Source organism: Alexandromys fortis, unplaced genomic scaffold, assembly GCF_014885135.2.
Source record: "Alexandromys fortis isolate MF-2015 unplaced genomic scaffold, M_Fortis_MF-2015_v1.1 scaffold_17, whole genome shotgun sequence".
Classification (NCBI taxonomy): domain Eukaryota; kingdom Metazoa; phylum Chordata; class Mammalia; order Rodentia; family Cricetidae; genus Alexandromys; species Alexandromys fortis.
In genome coordinates, this window is record NW_026067896.1 from 6,562,472 (window position 1) to 6,576,137 (window position 13,666).

Genomic DNA, 13,666 nt, shown 5'->3' on the forward strand with positions numbered 1-13,666 from the left:
TTCCTAAAAGCTATTACAATATACATATTCTATAATTGAAAGGCTTCAGGTATTTTCTACATTGTTGAAAAAATCTGAGTTATCTGTAAATATGATTAAGAAGTCAGTTTTGTTTAATTAATTGATTGATTTTTTGTGTGTATGTGTGTGCATGTGCACGTGTGTGTGTATGTGTATAAGGGTGGCAGAGGGAACAGGGTCTATCCGTTATGAAACCCTGGCTGTCCTGGAACTCCCCATGTAGACCAGGCTGACCTTAAACTTAGAGATCATCTGCCTCTGGCTCCCGAGTTGTAGGAGACTGGTTCAGGTCACTACTTCTGTGGGTCCTACCTACTTTGTAATCCCAGCAGCAGTGAGGAGGAGGATTGAGAGTGACCAGCCTGGGCCATAGGCTGTGACACTGTCTCTCCTACAGAACTGTTAGAGAACTGGAAAGCCCCCCAGTCATGGGTGATGTGGCCTGAGGTGAAGGAGCATCTTCTTGACTTTGGGTGAAGTGGCCTGCAGTTAAGACACCCATTCAAAAACACAGACCAGAAGAAAGGCTAACGGATTTTTAAATGGAACCAGCATCCGGGAAAAAGGAAGCTTTCCCCTCAAGAGGAAACGAGTCATGCAGAGTGGGGAAAGAATAGACATGTAGTCTGGTTGAGGCTCCATCTGTTCAGGCTTTCATTCTCTCCATGGTGAGGTGAGCCTGGGCATGGGAACTGCTTTACCCCCTGAGGCCAACTAAGAAAGCAGTAGTTGAACTCTTGGTTTAGCTGTGCAGCGAGTTCCATCCTGTTCTGTGTGGCCCAAAGCTGAAAGTGTGTGCATGCAGTAGGAGATAGCTCACTGAATTTATCACTGTGAATTTCTGCTTCACCTTTTGCTCTCTTTGAACCAGGAAGACAAATAATTCTATTTACTCAGACCCGTTTATCCCTTAGCTGCCTTTGTGGCCACTTTAGGGCGACAAGCTGTTTTTTTTTTTTTTTTTGTTGCTGTTGTTGTTTTTTTCCACTTTTAACTATGAGTCTATTTGGTTTATTTTAAACTAGTAGTCACAAGTAGTTTGAGAATCCCAGCTACAGTTTTAGCATTCAAAAGGTTCAAACCGTCTCTTGGAGAAACCATTCCTCCCCAGTCCCCTGCCTCCTAGCCACCCTGAGGGAATTGTACTTACAGATTCTGTTTGTTTCTTATCCTGCATTTGCCATTGTCTTCCTGATGATTCTGTATTCTAAGTTGTGATTGCCTATTTGCTATTTTTATATCCTTTATTATAATTCCATAAAGTGCTGTTGTGAAAGCAACAGTTTTTGTTAGACAAAGTAGAACAGGGCTTCTTTGTAATGAAGACAGTTTAAGATGATGGATTATAGTGAAAGACAAGTTAAATGGCTTCAGAAATATTGCTATTGCTCATTTTTGTTAGCTATAAAAACTGAAACTTATATTTTCTTTTAAAACGTGTTTTTAGCTACCAAAGTAAGTATATATGAGTAGGGAATATTTTTAATTTTACTACATTTTTTTGTAAACTCAGGAAGCAGTAGAAAAAAATAACATGTGGAAGAATTAGTTTGTTTGGGAGTCATCTCGGATAGAAATACATCAGTATTCCAAAAGAACCACTAAGCCAAGAAGATACTGGGTTTTATTTGTTTTTAATAATATTTTTATTATTCCAAGATTTTCATAGTATATTTTGATATATCTCCCTCAGCTTTTCCCATATTCACCCTTACTTGCAATCCACCAGATTTTGAGTTTTAATTTTTTATTGTTTTTAATTTGTTTGTGTCTTCTTCCAATCAAGTTCACTTGTATTGTCTACTTAATCTTGGAAGTGGGACTTCTCCTGCAGTGTGGTAGATCCAGCCAAAGTTATGTCATTGAAGAAAGCTGACTCTGCCCCTCAGGAGCTGGGAGCGTTTGCTAGCTCCGGAAGAGGGAGAGTCAGTGATTGTTACAGTGTCCGCAGGTCCTCCACAAAGAAGCTCAAGCCAGGCAAAATTCCAACATATGGGTAGGGCGGTGTGGGGTAACATTCACTGAGTTCGTATGTTAGCAACCCTGTCATGTCTGGAGAACAAGGTTGAGAGGAAGTCATCCAACACCTCTGGCTCTTAACATTTCCTGCCTTCTCTTCCCTGAGGATCCTACACCATGAAGGGCAGAGGGGTGATAAAGCCGAGCACTCTGGAGCCATTTTCTCCACACGTTGAGTGGTTGCTGTCCTCGGCGTTTTGTCCCCATCTGTTCCAAGTAGAGGCTGTTGTGGAGTTAGGTTAGAGGCGTTCTGACCTCGGATCTGCAGTGAGTCAGTGGACTCCTTTTAGCTCTGTCTGTTAGGTAGACTGGCAGGTATATGAATGTGCTCTCATTCAAGAAACTGGGACTGAGAGCAACTTTGGATCTTATTTTCTCTACTCTCTAGTTGGCTAGTGTTGTTTCTGTCCATCTAAAATGGAGATGTATGAGTTTTATTGGGAATCTACATTGACAGCTATGGAAATAAAAGCTTACGAAACTGCTTTCTGCCCCTGAAGGCCCTTCAAAGGCCAGAGAGACTATAGGATGGTGTTTCGTTCTATGGTGTAGAGAGGACATGATGCTTCCTTCGCATTGGCCTTCTTCTTGTGTCCAGACCATTTCTTACTCAAGGCATGCTAGCCAGAGTGAGCATGCTTTTAAATGCAAATTCTTGTTTTCCACTCTCTTTTTACTTGTGTGCTTTTAACTGCCAATAGTGTGATGTGGAATAGATGGAGGTGTCATATTTCTATTAGGTTTGGTCTTCTGAATGATCTAGTAGCATCTGTGAATAGATCACGAATTACCAAAACCATAAAAAAAAAAATCAGCGAAAGTCTTAATTCAGTATCTATGTTGGAAAATTTTATCTTACCTTTAGCTATTTTTTTAAAGAAATACACTTCTATACTGTTTCGTTTTTTCTTTGTTACCTTACAGACTTGATGACAGCTTTGTTTATTTTCTCTCTCCATAGCATACGTATATATTAGTATTTAAAGAAACATGAATCCACGTGAGGCCTCTGTAACCCCAGCCCTTGAAAATGGAGGCAGGAAAATAAGGGGTTTATAGTCATCCTCAGCCACCTACTAAGTTTGAGTCTAGCCTGAGCTGTAGGAGAGCTTCTCAAAGAAAGAGAGAAACTAATGAAGGCCTGGAAAGGAAGGAATACAAATTTGTGTGCGTGTGTGTGTGTGTGTATGTGAATGTGTCTGTGTGAATGTGTGAATGGGACAGCAAGATGGCTCCTCAGTTAAAAATGTCACTTGCAGCCAAGCATGTTGTCCTAAATTCAGTCCCTGGTACTCACATGGTAGAAGGTGAGAACTGACATCTGCAAGCTGTCCTCTATACTTGCACACATGTGCGCTCTCTCTCTCTCTGACATACACACTTACTTTAATGACGTATGAATGAGAAATGATAGGCTTTACCAGATTTGCTAACTTTCAATGACAGTCCTTCATTATATGACTCCTACTTTCTGCAGTGTTTATAAAACAGGTTTTAAAAAACCCATCCCTACTTAGGAAGTGTGCTTAACGAATACCTAAAGGAGTAACATTTTTAAATAACAGTAAGAATAGTGTTAACTAGTGGGATAGAAGGAACCCAGCGTAGATTTGTCTCATGATTTGAGAATTCTTGTTGAGGAGACTCATGATTAAATGTAGCAACACATTTGGTCACAAAATAGCACAGGAATTTAGAGTGTGGGAAAGTACAGCAAGGCCATGATTTTTAATTTTTAGCACCTAAATTTTCTTTCGTCCTCATCAAAAATTGTATTGTTTCTGGCATTCAGGCACACAGATTTCCAGCACTTGACAGGCAGAAGTAGGCAAATCTCTGTGAGTTTGAGGTCAGCTTGACCTATATAGTGACTGCCAGGCCAGCCAGGACCACATAATGACACCCTGTCTCAAAAAAGAAAAAAAAATATTATTTTAATTGGTAGATCTTTATTGTTGTCAGTCTGAAAATGAATTTTTAATTGTATAACTGTCATCCAAAATATATAAAATAGTTATCTTAAACTTAAAATAAAAGCCACAAATATGTAAGGGACCATTTGACCTCTCTAATCCTTAAGGAACTGGCAGAAAGTGGTAAGATTTGAACGCAGCGATGGAGTTCTCACAGACAGTGCTGGTCATTACTCAGTCCTCTAGAAGCCAGTCCTCATTTGCTTTCTTAAACCTCCTGTTTGCCTTGTACTCTCATTAACCTCAGGTGTAGCTAAGTGTCTAAGGCTGGGCGGTGCCAGCATCTTTATCTGTAAGTGGAGTCGTCAGCCAGAGCACGTGAATTGTTGCTTAGCAGAAGCCAAGATGCTAACAACTGTGCACGAGGATGTGCCTAGTTTCTTTCGCTTTTTCTATTCTCAAGTCTTGCCCAGCTTTCAGCGACCACTGCACAGCTTTAGTGGTAACCAACTCATTTTAGTTAACTAAAGCAAGAGCCTTTCAGAGCCAGCTTTTGAAGTCTTGTCCCTCTATGGGTGAGTTAGCTTAACTGCATTTTGTAGCTTCAGCCTCTGATGTGACCTGTGAGGTGACTCACAGGAAGTGTTAGCGCTCAGAGGAATCAACCAGTGTGTGCTGTCTCTACACTCGATGTGCTGTGGGAAGTTTCTGTAGTTACATTGTGGTCTGCAAATCTGTAATTGTCGTGTCGACCTGAGGAAACTTGTGAGGTTTTTGTGTGTGTTTACCCTAATAGCTTTTACCTGTAATACATGGTTTTCAAATTCAGCTCCAAGTAGGAGGAGTGGCAGAGACAGGTTTAGAAGATTAAGAATATCACATAGGAATTCGAATGTGGGAAAGTAAAGGTTTTGTCATGAATAGCAGCTACAGAACAAACCACAGACACGTGAAAGAGAAGCAGGAAAGCCTGGGAACGGGAGCAGTCCTTTCAGAAGACAGAAGGGAGGGCGTGCAGTAGGATGGGGCACACATCCCAGTGTCTTAGGCTAGCTGAAGCTGTCAGCTCCAGGTTCAGGGAGTCACCCTGTCTCACAAAACAAGATGGAGAGAGAAAAGGACAGATTAGGCTCTGGCTTCTACATGTTCACACACACGGGAGCACACCCGCCTTCACCACATACACAGGGTGGGGAGGGGGAGCATGTGAGCGGACGGGGTGCTGTGAGCAGTTCTGTCACCCCAGGAAATTTTACATGACACCCAATATATGGGTATATAAAATAGGTTTAAAAATCAATTTAACAACAACAGATCATAAAGAAATTTATTTTAAAATAATCTTTTGGCAATGTATCAAAAACAAAAGCAATCTGCATGTTAATGAGATAGATGTGCTTGTTTTTGCATAAGAAATTAAATCTTGCTGAATATTTATTAATATAGGACATAGAATATCAGCACTTTTCGGTTAATGATTTTATAGTTGTCAATTCTGAAACACTACATAAATATTAATACAAAATGACAAAAGTGTGTTTAGGGACATTTCAAAAGTTATTGGAACTTCTGCCCTAATCCTTAGCAAAACTTTACTGAGGGTGTGAGCGTGTGTGCAAGTATGTGCAAAGTTTGACAGCTGTTCATACAGCAGTTTTTAAGATAAAGATGTCTAATAGTACAATCCAGAGATACACTAATTTAATATGCCTATGCTGAGAGAAGATGGTCGAGGCCTATTATAACTATGATTTCCATGATGAAGCCATTGTGTGCACAGCTGAAACACTGCAGATCCTCACACAGACAGTCGGAGCAGAGGTGCTGCGGGCCTTTGCTGTGGTAGCAAGGTGCACTGAGACCGGTAGGAAGTACAGATGCTGTATGCTCGGACCTGGCAGAAGAGAAATGTCACAATGTAGCAGGCAATACCTCCAGTGCACGTGGGGCTGGAAATTGTTTGTATTCTGTTTTGTTTTTCGTATTGTGCATCCGTTTTACTGTGGCCAAGTTAATGTATCAGATCTAAGAGCTTTTAAATTAGACATGCTTTTGAGAGCACTCCTATTTTTTTAGATTTCTCTCTTTTTCATAGATGAATTTTACTTTTTTTATTTTATTTTTTTTTTTTTGCCTTTTCTTTCCTTTCTTCTGTGATACAGGTGGGTGTGCTTGTCTCATGAACCTAGAGAAGTTCTAGGACCATGGCTGTTAGTGTGCTGCTTTTGAACTTGGCTGATTTGAGAGGATGGCCGCTAACCACTTCCTTTGGCAACTGGAAGATGGTTTTGATTAAATGCCACCTGTGTTAGGAAAGCAGGGTATCGCTTCCACCCTTTAACACGCGCTTTTAAATTAAGCTCAGCCTGTGTTGAATAGTCAAGAGCGCAAACTTATTTTCTACCAGGTGGACGTACTGGTGAAACTCACTTGTGTGTATTTTGACTGGTTTCTATATGAATTTCTTCTACTTCCAGTGTGGATTAGGAAGAGATACCTTGTTTGCCATCCTCTCCTCTATTTAAGCCTCTCCCTTTCCCTCCTGTCTTCTGTTTATGCGGCACTCCCTGCTCAGCTGTCAGTGAGTCACTGTCTTCCTGTCTCCACACTCAGGTAGTGTCAGTGGCCGAGTACCACCGCAGGATCGATGCGCTAAACACTGAGGAGCTGCGCACACTCTGCAGACGTCTCCAGGTGCCCCTTCTGCGGTCTAAACTTCCTCAGAGTGACCACGCCCTGCTCTTAGTGTCCTTCCTCAAGACAAGTCTCACATTAGATGAGTTTGTCTTGAATGAAGCACTAATGTCACCAGGAAAAAAATTCCTTTTCATCTTAAAGGATGGTTTTACCTTGGAGAGCTACTCTATTTATTTATTTATTTATTTATCTATCTATTTATTTATTTATTATGTCTCTTTGCTGTCTTCTTTTCACTAGAAAAGCTCTCACAGCAATCTTCAGCCACTTGAGAACTATTCTCATCACTATGTAGTTCTTTGAGCTATGAGTTTTCATTTAATTTTGACATTGGGAGAACCTTTGGTTTGTGAATGAACCTTTATTGACCAGAATCTGAAATAGGAAAATTATAAAAATCTTAATGGAAAGTCAGGCTTAGGTATTCCATCTTCAAGGCTATTTCAGCTGTAGAAACTGAATAAAATCTTAATGAGACGAATTGGTTTTGTTCTTGAGGCATTCCTGAGTTGGTATTGGAAATGCTTTGGGGTAGAATAGGAAAGCCTATTCTGAGCTAGATACATTAGCTAAATTTTCTGAAATAATCTTTGCATTGTTGAAAAACAAAGTAATAAAATTGAAAACTCATTTTTCGGTTTGCATTTCCTTTTTATGAAAGTATGCTCTGCTTTTGTTGCTGTCCTGGTTGACTGAATAGTTCTCTTTAATTTTCCCAATGCTGCCTTGGATTTCTCTTTTGTTCCGTTTTAACTTTCACATCATTGAAACAAAGGTAAAATGTGATGATGTGAAAGTCTTCATATCTGGCTTCTCGTCAGAAACAATACAGTTGTAGAACATGTATTGGCTGACAATCCGTCCCGGCCGGACTCGGCAAGAGATCTGCTGGGGGGCCAGGATTCCGCTCCCGAGTGCTGTCGGTCTCTGCCCTCGGCTGCATTTTAGCCATCTGCTCCAGGAGGGTTCCGTGGGTTTAAATGTTTCATCAACAATAGCTGTGGTCTTTATTTGTTAGGAATACTGTGTTTGGATCCTCAAATTAATACAAAATGTAAGACCTAGCAATAGATTATAAAGTAAGTTTTTAATTACCATTTTTGTCATTTTATGAATACCAGTGAGCTTATTCTATCAAATAAATGGCAATCAATTAGTCTAACCTTTATTCATGAGCAAATTCATTTTAATATGGATTGTTTGATTCCACGAGATGGAAAGTAATTGTTTTAATAAGTCAATAATAAAAGGCAGTTTTACAGAATGGTAGCATCAATGAAGCAAAAAATCCAGCCCCATGAAAAGAGTTATCATTTCTAGTCTACCATTTTTACATTTTTAATGCAAAAAATCCTGTTAATAAATTTGACAACTTTTGTATTTGTGTGGACAAAAGATGTGAGCACACACTTTAGAGAGTGCTTAGTTAAGAAGCTCCCTGGCTCCCTTCCATCCCTCAAGGCCAAGCCGTGCATGTAAAGCTCCCTGTCCCCCAGAAACAGGAGCCATAGCACTTCTCGACAGCCTCTCCTCGTGTGGTGGATGAAGCATACTTGTTCTAAACTCTCGTACTTTGGGTACACTGTTTGTCCTTTGCCCTTGAAATCTTTAGCCACCTGTGATTAATAAGGTTTCCTTTAATCAAAAGGCTGGAATTTGCAGAGTATCACAATTGTGTATTAACACACTGCTGCTGTTTGCTATTTTAGATTACTACAAAGGAAGACATAAACTCAAAGCAGTCTACCCCAGCGAAAGCAGACCTGGAGTCTGAATCTTTCCGACCAAACCTAAGTGACCCCAGTGAACTCTTACTGCCCGATCAGATTGAAAAGGTATGCCATGTCACCTGCTGCGTCTGAGTGTGTGCGGTGAGAGGGAGCGGCCGCCAGTCACTCTCCAGCTGCAGGGCCACTGCTGCTGTTCTGCTTCATGAAGAGTAAGTGGGCAAAGGACAGCAACCCTGCAGCGGACATAGAGTGTGGGTGAGACGTGGGAGTAACTGATGTCTGCAACCCCTGCAGCTGCAGCGGACATAGAGTGTGGGTGGGACGTGGGAGTGGCTGATGCCTGCAATCCTGCAGTGGATGCTAAAGTAAAGTTAGGCAAGAAACTGGAGTGGCCAGTATTTGCTTCTTGTTCTGCTTTTTAGGGCAGGGTCTTAGGGTGGAGGCTGAGCTGTACTTGAAACTCCTGGCTCCTGGCTTTAGCCCTAGTGCTAGGATGCTAATGCTCACCACACCTGGTGATCTTTGATTTGACCTGCGCCTAGTTACATGGTCTGTGTGTTTTCTTATGCGTTTGTTATCCAAGTTCTAGAAATTAGAAGTTATTATTGGGCATATTTTTGTAGGTAAAGAAAATTTTCATGTAGAGACATTAATTTGTTCAGTGCCCTGCAACTGTAAAAGATTTTCAAGCTTTGATAATCTGACGCCATATTCCACTTGAATAATCAAGCTAAAAGTTGACTCAGTATTTCCGTTAATTCAGTACAGCACCAGTGATAAGTAAGCCATCCTTCTTATCTCTGTTGACATTTTGGTTTGGCATGACTCATTTTCTAGTAGACAATGATATTTCTTGATAAGAAGTATGTGATTTTTATTGAAACATCACAGAATCAGTAAGAAGACAGTATCTGATGTTTTTTTCTTAGTCTGCATTTTATATGTGTGATTAAGTTCCATCTGTTGCTACTTGTAGTCAAGTAAACACTAACCTTTGTTTCTCTAAGCTTACGAAGCATCTTCCACCAAGAACCATTGGCTATCCATGGACACTTGTGTATGGTACTGGGAAGCATGGCACAAGTTTGAAGACCCTTTATAGAACAATGGCAGGCTTAGACACTCCGGTGCTGATGGTGATTAAAGACAGTGATGGACAGGTATGGACAGCTAATTGTGTAGATCCTTTGTCCTTCAGCAATAACTTGTAGTATACTCACTGGATAAAGTGTGTTTTAGTGCATAATTTCTAAGTATTGTTTTATTGTACAAGGCAATACTGAATATTCTAGAAGCTAAATGTAAACCTAATAAGTAAGAGCTTCTGTGTTGAGAGAAAACAATAATATGGTAGAGACCATTTGATCATACCAATATCCTTAAATGTGAGCACAGAATGCTAGGTATGCCAGGAGCATAGAAAAGAGGTTGCTGTCTGGAGATAAGAGTGAGGCCTACAGAAAGAAGAAAGGTCGGCAGACTCTTCAGAATGAGTAAACAATTTAAAAGTACCTTTTTAATGTGTTGTTTCTGTCCAGCCACTGCTATCTGCATGGCACATACTCCTTTCTCTTTCCAAAAAGTCCCCTTCTGCTTTCACATCTTGTGGGAGACGTGGGTTGTATGTCACATTGTGCTTGATTAGGGCTGTTTGCATCAGCATAAGCTGGGGGTTATATCTGGAGCATGGGCCACCTATCAATGGCTACACCAATGAAAAAAATGACTCCTTCCCCATCAGTAGTTAATAGGTGATTTTTAGGAGTTAAAGGTCATTGCACAATAATAGAAGCAAAATCACAGCTAGAAAAGAAAAGCATTTGACAGTAAAGAGAGAATGGAAAAGAAGTATCAGTTAAAGATAATGAATATGCTGCTAGTACCTTACCTGTGTTTGGTATGTATCAGATATTTAACTAATTGTCCAGCGATTGCTTATTCTTCAGAAGCCTGCAGATTAATAGTCATCCCTATTTTATACTTGAGTTAACTTTCCTCAGCTGATAAAGCCAAGAAGACATATAAGAATCAATGAAAATGAGCCAGCTATTACTCATAGCATATGGATGTGTTGAAAACATAATACTGGTTTAAAATCACACATTAAACCAGGCGGTGGTGGCACACTCCTTTAATCCCAGCACTTGGGAGGTAGAGGCAGTGACCTCTGGATTTCAGTGAGTTTGAGGCCAGCCTGGTCTACAAAGTGAGTTCCAGGATAGCCAGGAGAAACCCTGTCTTGAGAAACACACACACTCACACACGCGCGCACACACACACACACACACACACACACACACAGAGGGAGGGAGAGAGGGAGGGAGGGAGGGAGGGAGGGAGGGAGAGAGAGAGAGAGAGAGAGAGAGAGAGAGAGAGAGAGAGAGAGAGAGAGAGAGACCTTCTGATTCCATTCATAGAAAACTCAGGGGGTAAACAGGATGAAGCTATGATGCTGTCAGGTAGCAGCTTCCCCCAAAAGTGAGGCTGATGAGAAGAGGCACACAGAGAGCCTTACATGTCCTGGTGAAGCTCCCTAGTTCAGTCTGAGTCTGTTATATGGGACTTTATGATCATTTCAATTGAACTACACTTTATATTCTATGCATATTCCTTTAAATAAAATAACCTCTTGTATGTGAGCTTTTAACATGAATGTTAGGAGTGCTACATTGTCCTTTCCTTATATGAAAAAATTCGGGCTCAGAGCACTGAAATGTTCAAGTTTCATCTTCATTTGATTTTTGTCAGGGTATGAAATGCAGACTTTCAATGTCAAGCCTTTTAGACCAAAGTGTACCCTTAAGGTGTTTTCTGTGGAATGACGCAGGAAGGGGAAACAAACGGTATTGTGTACCAAAGGACTTCTACTTTTTTAACACTGTGATCCAGTAGAGGCGTGTATTTACTCTACACAGACTGCATTTTGTCCTCAGTGCAACCACTTACCCTTTCTAGACGTCTAAGCCAGGACTTGTTGGGGAGCTGCTGTGCCTCGTCCTCGACAGGAATGTGACGTGCACAGGAACTTGTCGTTTCCCCTAACGAGAAGTTGTGGAAGCTACTAGTGACTTAGGTCGTACATTGCGGAGTAAGGGATGTGATCGGCTTATGCAGATGCAGTAAGTCAGAAGTTCACACACTGAGTGTGCCCCTTTATTCTTAGGTCTTTGGTGCACTAGCATCCGAGCCATTTAAAGTAAGTGATGGCTTCTATGGCACTGGAGAAACCTTTGTTTTTACCTTCTGTCCAGAATTTGAGGTAAGAAAAGTTATTTCAACATTACAAATATATAAAAAGGAGATATTATGAAGACTCATGCAGGCTAATTGGTAGATCATATCAGCTGATAAATTCTTAATTGTTACAGATTTCATCTGCATTTGTGCTTATGCTCAAAGTTTGGTTACATATAGCATCTGATAGATGTGATAATTTATACATCACATGCAGCCGAAATGTCAAAGCATTCATGAGACTTGGGACAACAGTCTTCAGTAACTTGCCAAAATGACGAATGCAAAGGCAAAGAGGAGGCTTTGGTAGCTTTTAGGAAACATGGAGGCCTTCCTTTATCATGTATATGCAAATCTGCAAGCAGAATATTGTAAGCTTCAGGCGAATGGGTACTGTTTGTAAGGCCCGCGAATGTTACCATCATAAAACTGGAAGACGACAGTGTCACCCAGCAAGCCATGGCACTGTGGAAAGCAAAGCTTGAGATAAGATTCTTGAGGAGAGAATGGATGCGAGTGAGCACGTTAAGTCTGAGCTAAGACAGCTTCCTGAGAAGGTAGAAGGGAATGAGTTTTCAAAGAAAAGAAGACAAAGACAAAGGAAACTGGGTTCAACTTCAGCACCAGATTGCTCTACCAAGAGAAGTACACTATGAGAAACAACAGGAAGGAGCCTGAGCTAGAGTGTCCATTCCCTGTGACTTAATACACAAAAAATAATAAAATAAAAACCTAGGTTGAAAGAGACATGTGTGCGCACTTGGACACGTTCCTTTATAATAGTATTGAGAAACATGATAAAGATGAGGCACTGGGGCTATACTAATTAGTTTAGGTAAAATTCCTATAAAATAGAATTAAATATATATGAATATAATGTTGGGGTTTGGGAAACAGCTCAATGGCTAAGGTTCAATCATGCGGATCTGAGTTTGCACCCCCAGCATTCTTAAAAGCTGGGCTTGCCTGTACGTACTTATAACCTCGACAGCAGAGGGTTAAAACAGTTGGCCTCTCCTGACATCATGGTGGCCAACCAGTCCTGGTAAATTGCTAAGTTTCTGATTTACTGAGAGACCCTGCCTCAGAGCCATAAGGCTGAGAGCCATAGAGGAAGAACCCTGATACACGGCTCTACCCTCAACATGCATGTACCCCTGCTGTCTAGTTTTCTTTTCAGATTTCTCAAGTGGTTTAATTTGGAAAACCATAAATATCATTAATCTAAAAACAATGAACAGGAAATTTGTGCCCCCAGAAAGATCTTCGCCCTATAGAGATTTTCAAACTTGTGTTCACTGTTAGAAGAAAAGCTAGTGTCAGAAGAGAGAGGTGTGGATGAAGGGCTCTGGTGTGAATAGCAGTGGAGAGTTAGGTGCAGTCAGCCGCCCACGGACCTTCAAATGAATCAGAAACACTGAAACCCGGAGGACAAGAGCCTTTCCTGCTGAACCTTGATGCTGTTGTGTCTGTTGTGTAAACTCCCTTGAGTCTGGGAGAGCTGACTGGTGACTGTTTTCCACTATATATTCAACACCTTTGTTTTTGTCTATATAGGTTTTTAAGTGGACAGGAGATAATATGTTTTTTATCAAAGGAGACATGGATTCCTTAGCATTTGGTGGTGGAGGGTAAGTCTCATGAACATTTCACTAGGAGATTCTTAAAGAATATGTTTATATTATTTACAAAAGAAGTTATCTTTGGAAATTTTGACATTAGAATCTACACTTGAATATTATTGCAAATTATGTTTTTAAGGTACTTAGTATAATACTTTATATAGTTGGTAAAGTATTTTTTTCTTTATTTTCAAATGTTGGCTAGCTGATTTCCATTAGGACCTATCTTTTGCTTTACTGTGCATTGATTGGATCTTTGAAATTTGAAATTTAACTACTCTAAATCCCTAATGTCTCAAATATTCAAGTACACATGGCAGTCTGTTGTCTCTCATTGTACGGGGAAAAGCTGCAGTTTTCTTGCATTCTCTGATCATAATTTGGATCTGTGTTTCAGACAGTTGTAAAAGTTTATTTTCCTGTAATAAGG

The 13,666-nt window shown here is 40.5% G+C and overlaps 1 protein-coding gene across 10 annotated transcripts in view; it reads left to right on the forward strand.

The window, feature by feature from the left end:
- The window catches only part of Oxr1 (oxidation resistance 1), a 179,919-nt gene that overhangs the window by 164,919 nt on the left and 1,334 nt on the right, over window positions 1–13,666 (forward strand). For 7 of the 10 annotated variants that reach the window (XM_050162110.1, XM_050162138.1, XM_050162130.1 and 4 more), the window contains 5 exons: window positions 6,567–6,647; window positions 8,360–8,485; window positions 9,388–9,540; window positions 11,544–11,639; window positions 13,172–13,245. In XM_050162110.1, the coding sequence (XP_050018067.1) occupies window positions 6,567–6,647; window positions 8,360–8,485; window positions 9,388–9,540; window positions 11,544–11,639; window positions 13,172–13,245 (530 nt within the window). The remainder of the gene's footprint in view (window positions 1–6,566; window positions 6,648–8,359; window positions 8,486–9,387; window positions 9,541–11,543; window positions 11,640–13,171; window positions 13,246–13,666) is intronic. The other 3 variants (XM_050162105.1, XM_050162125.1, XM_050162154.1) reach the window with 1 other exon arrangement.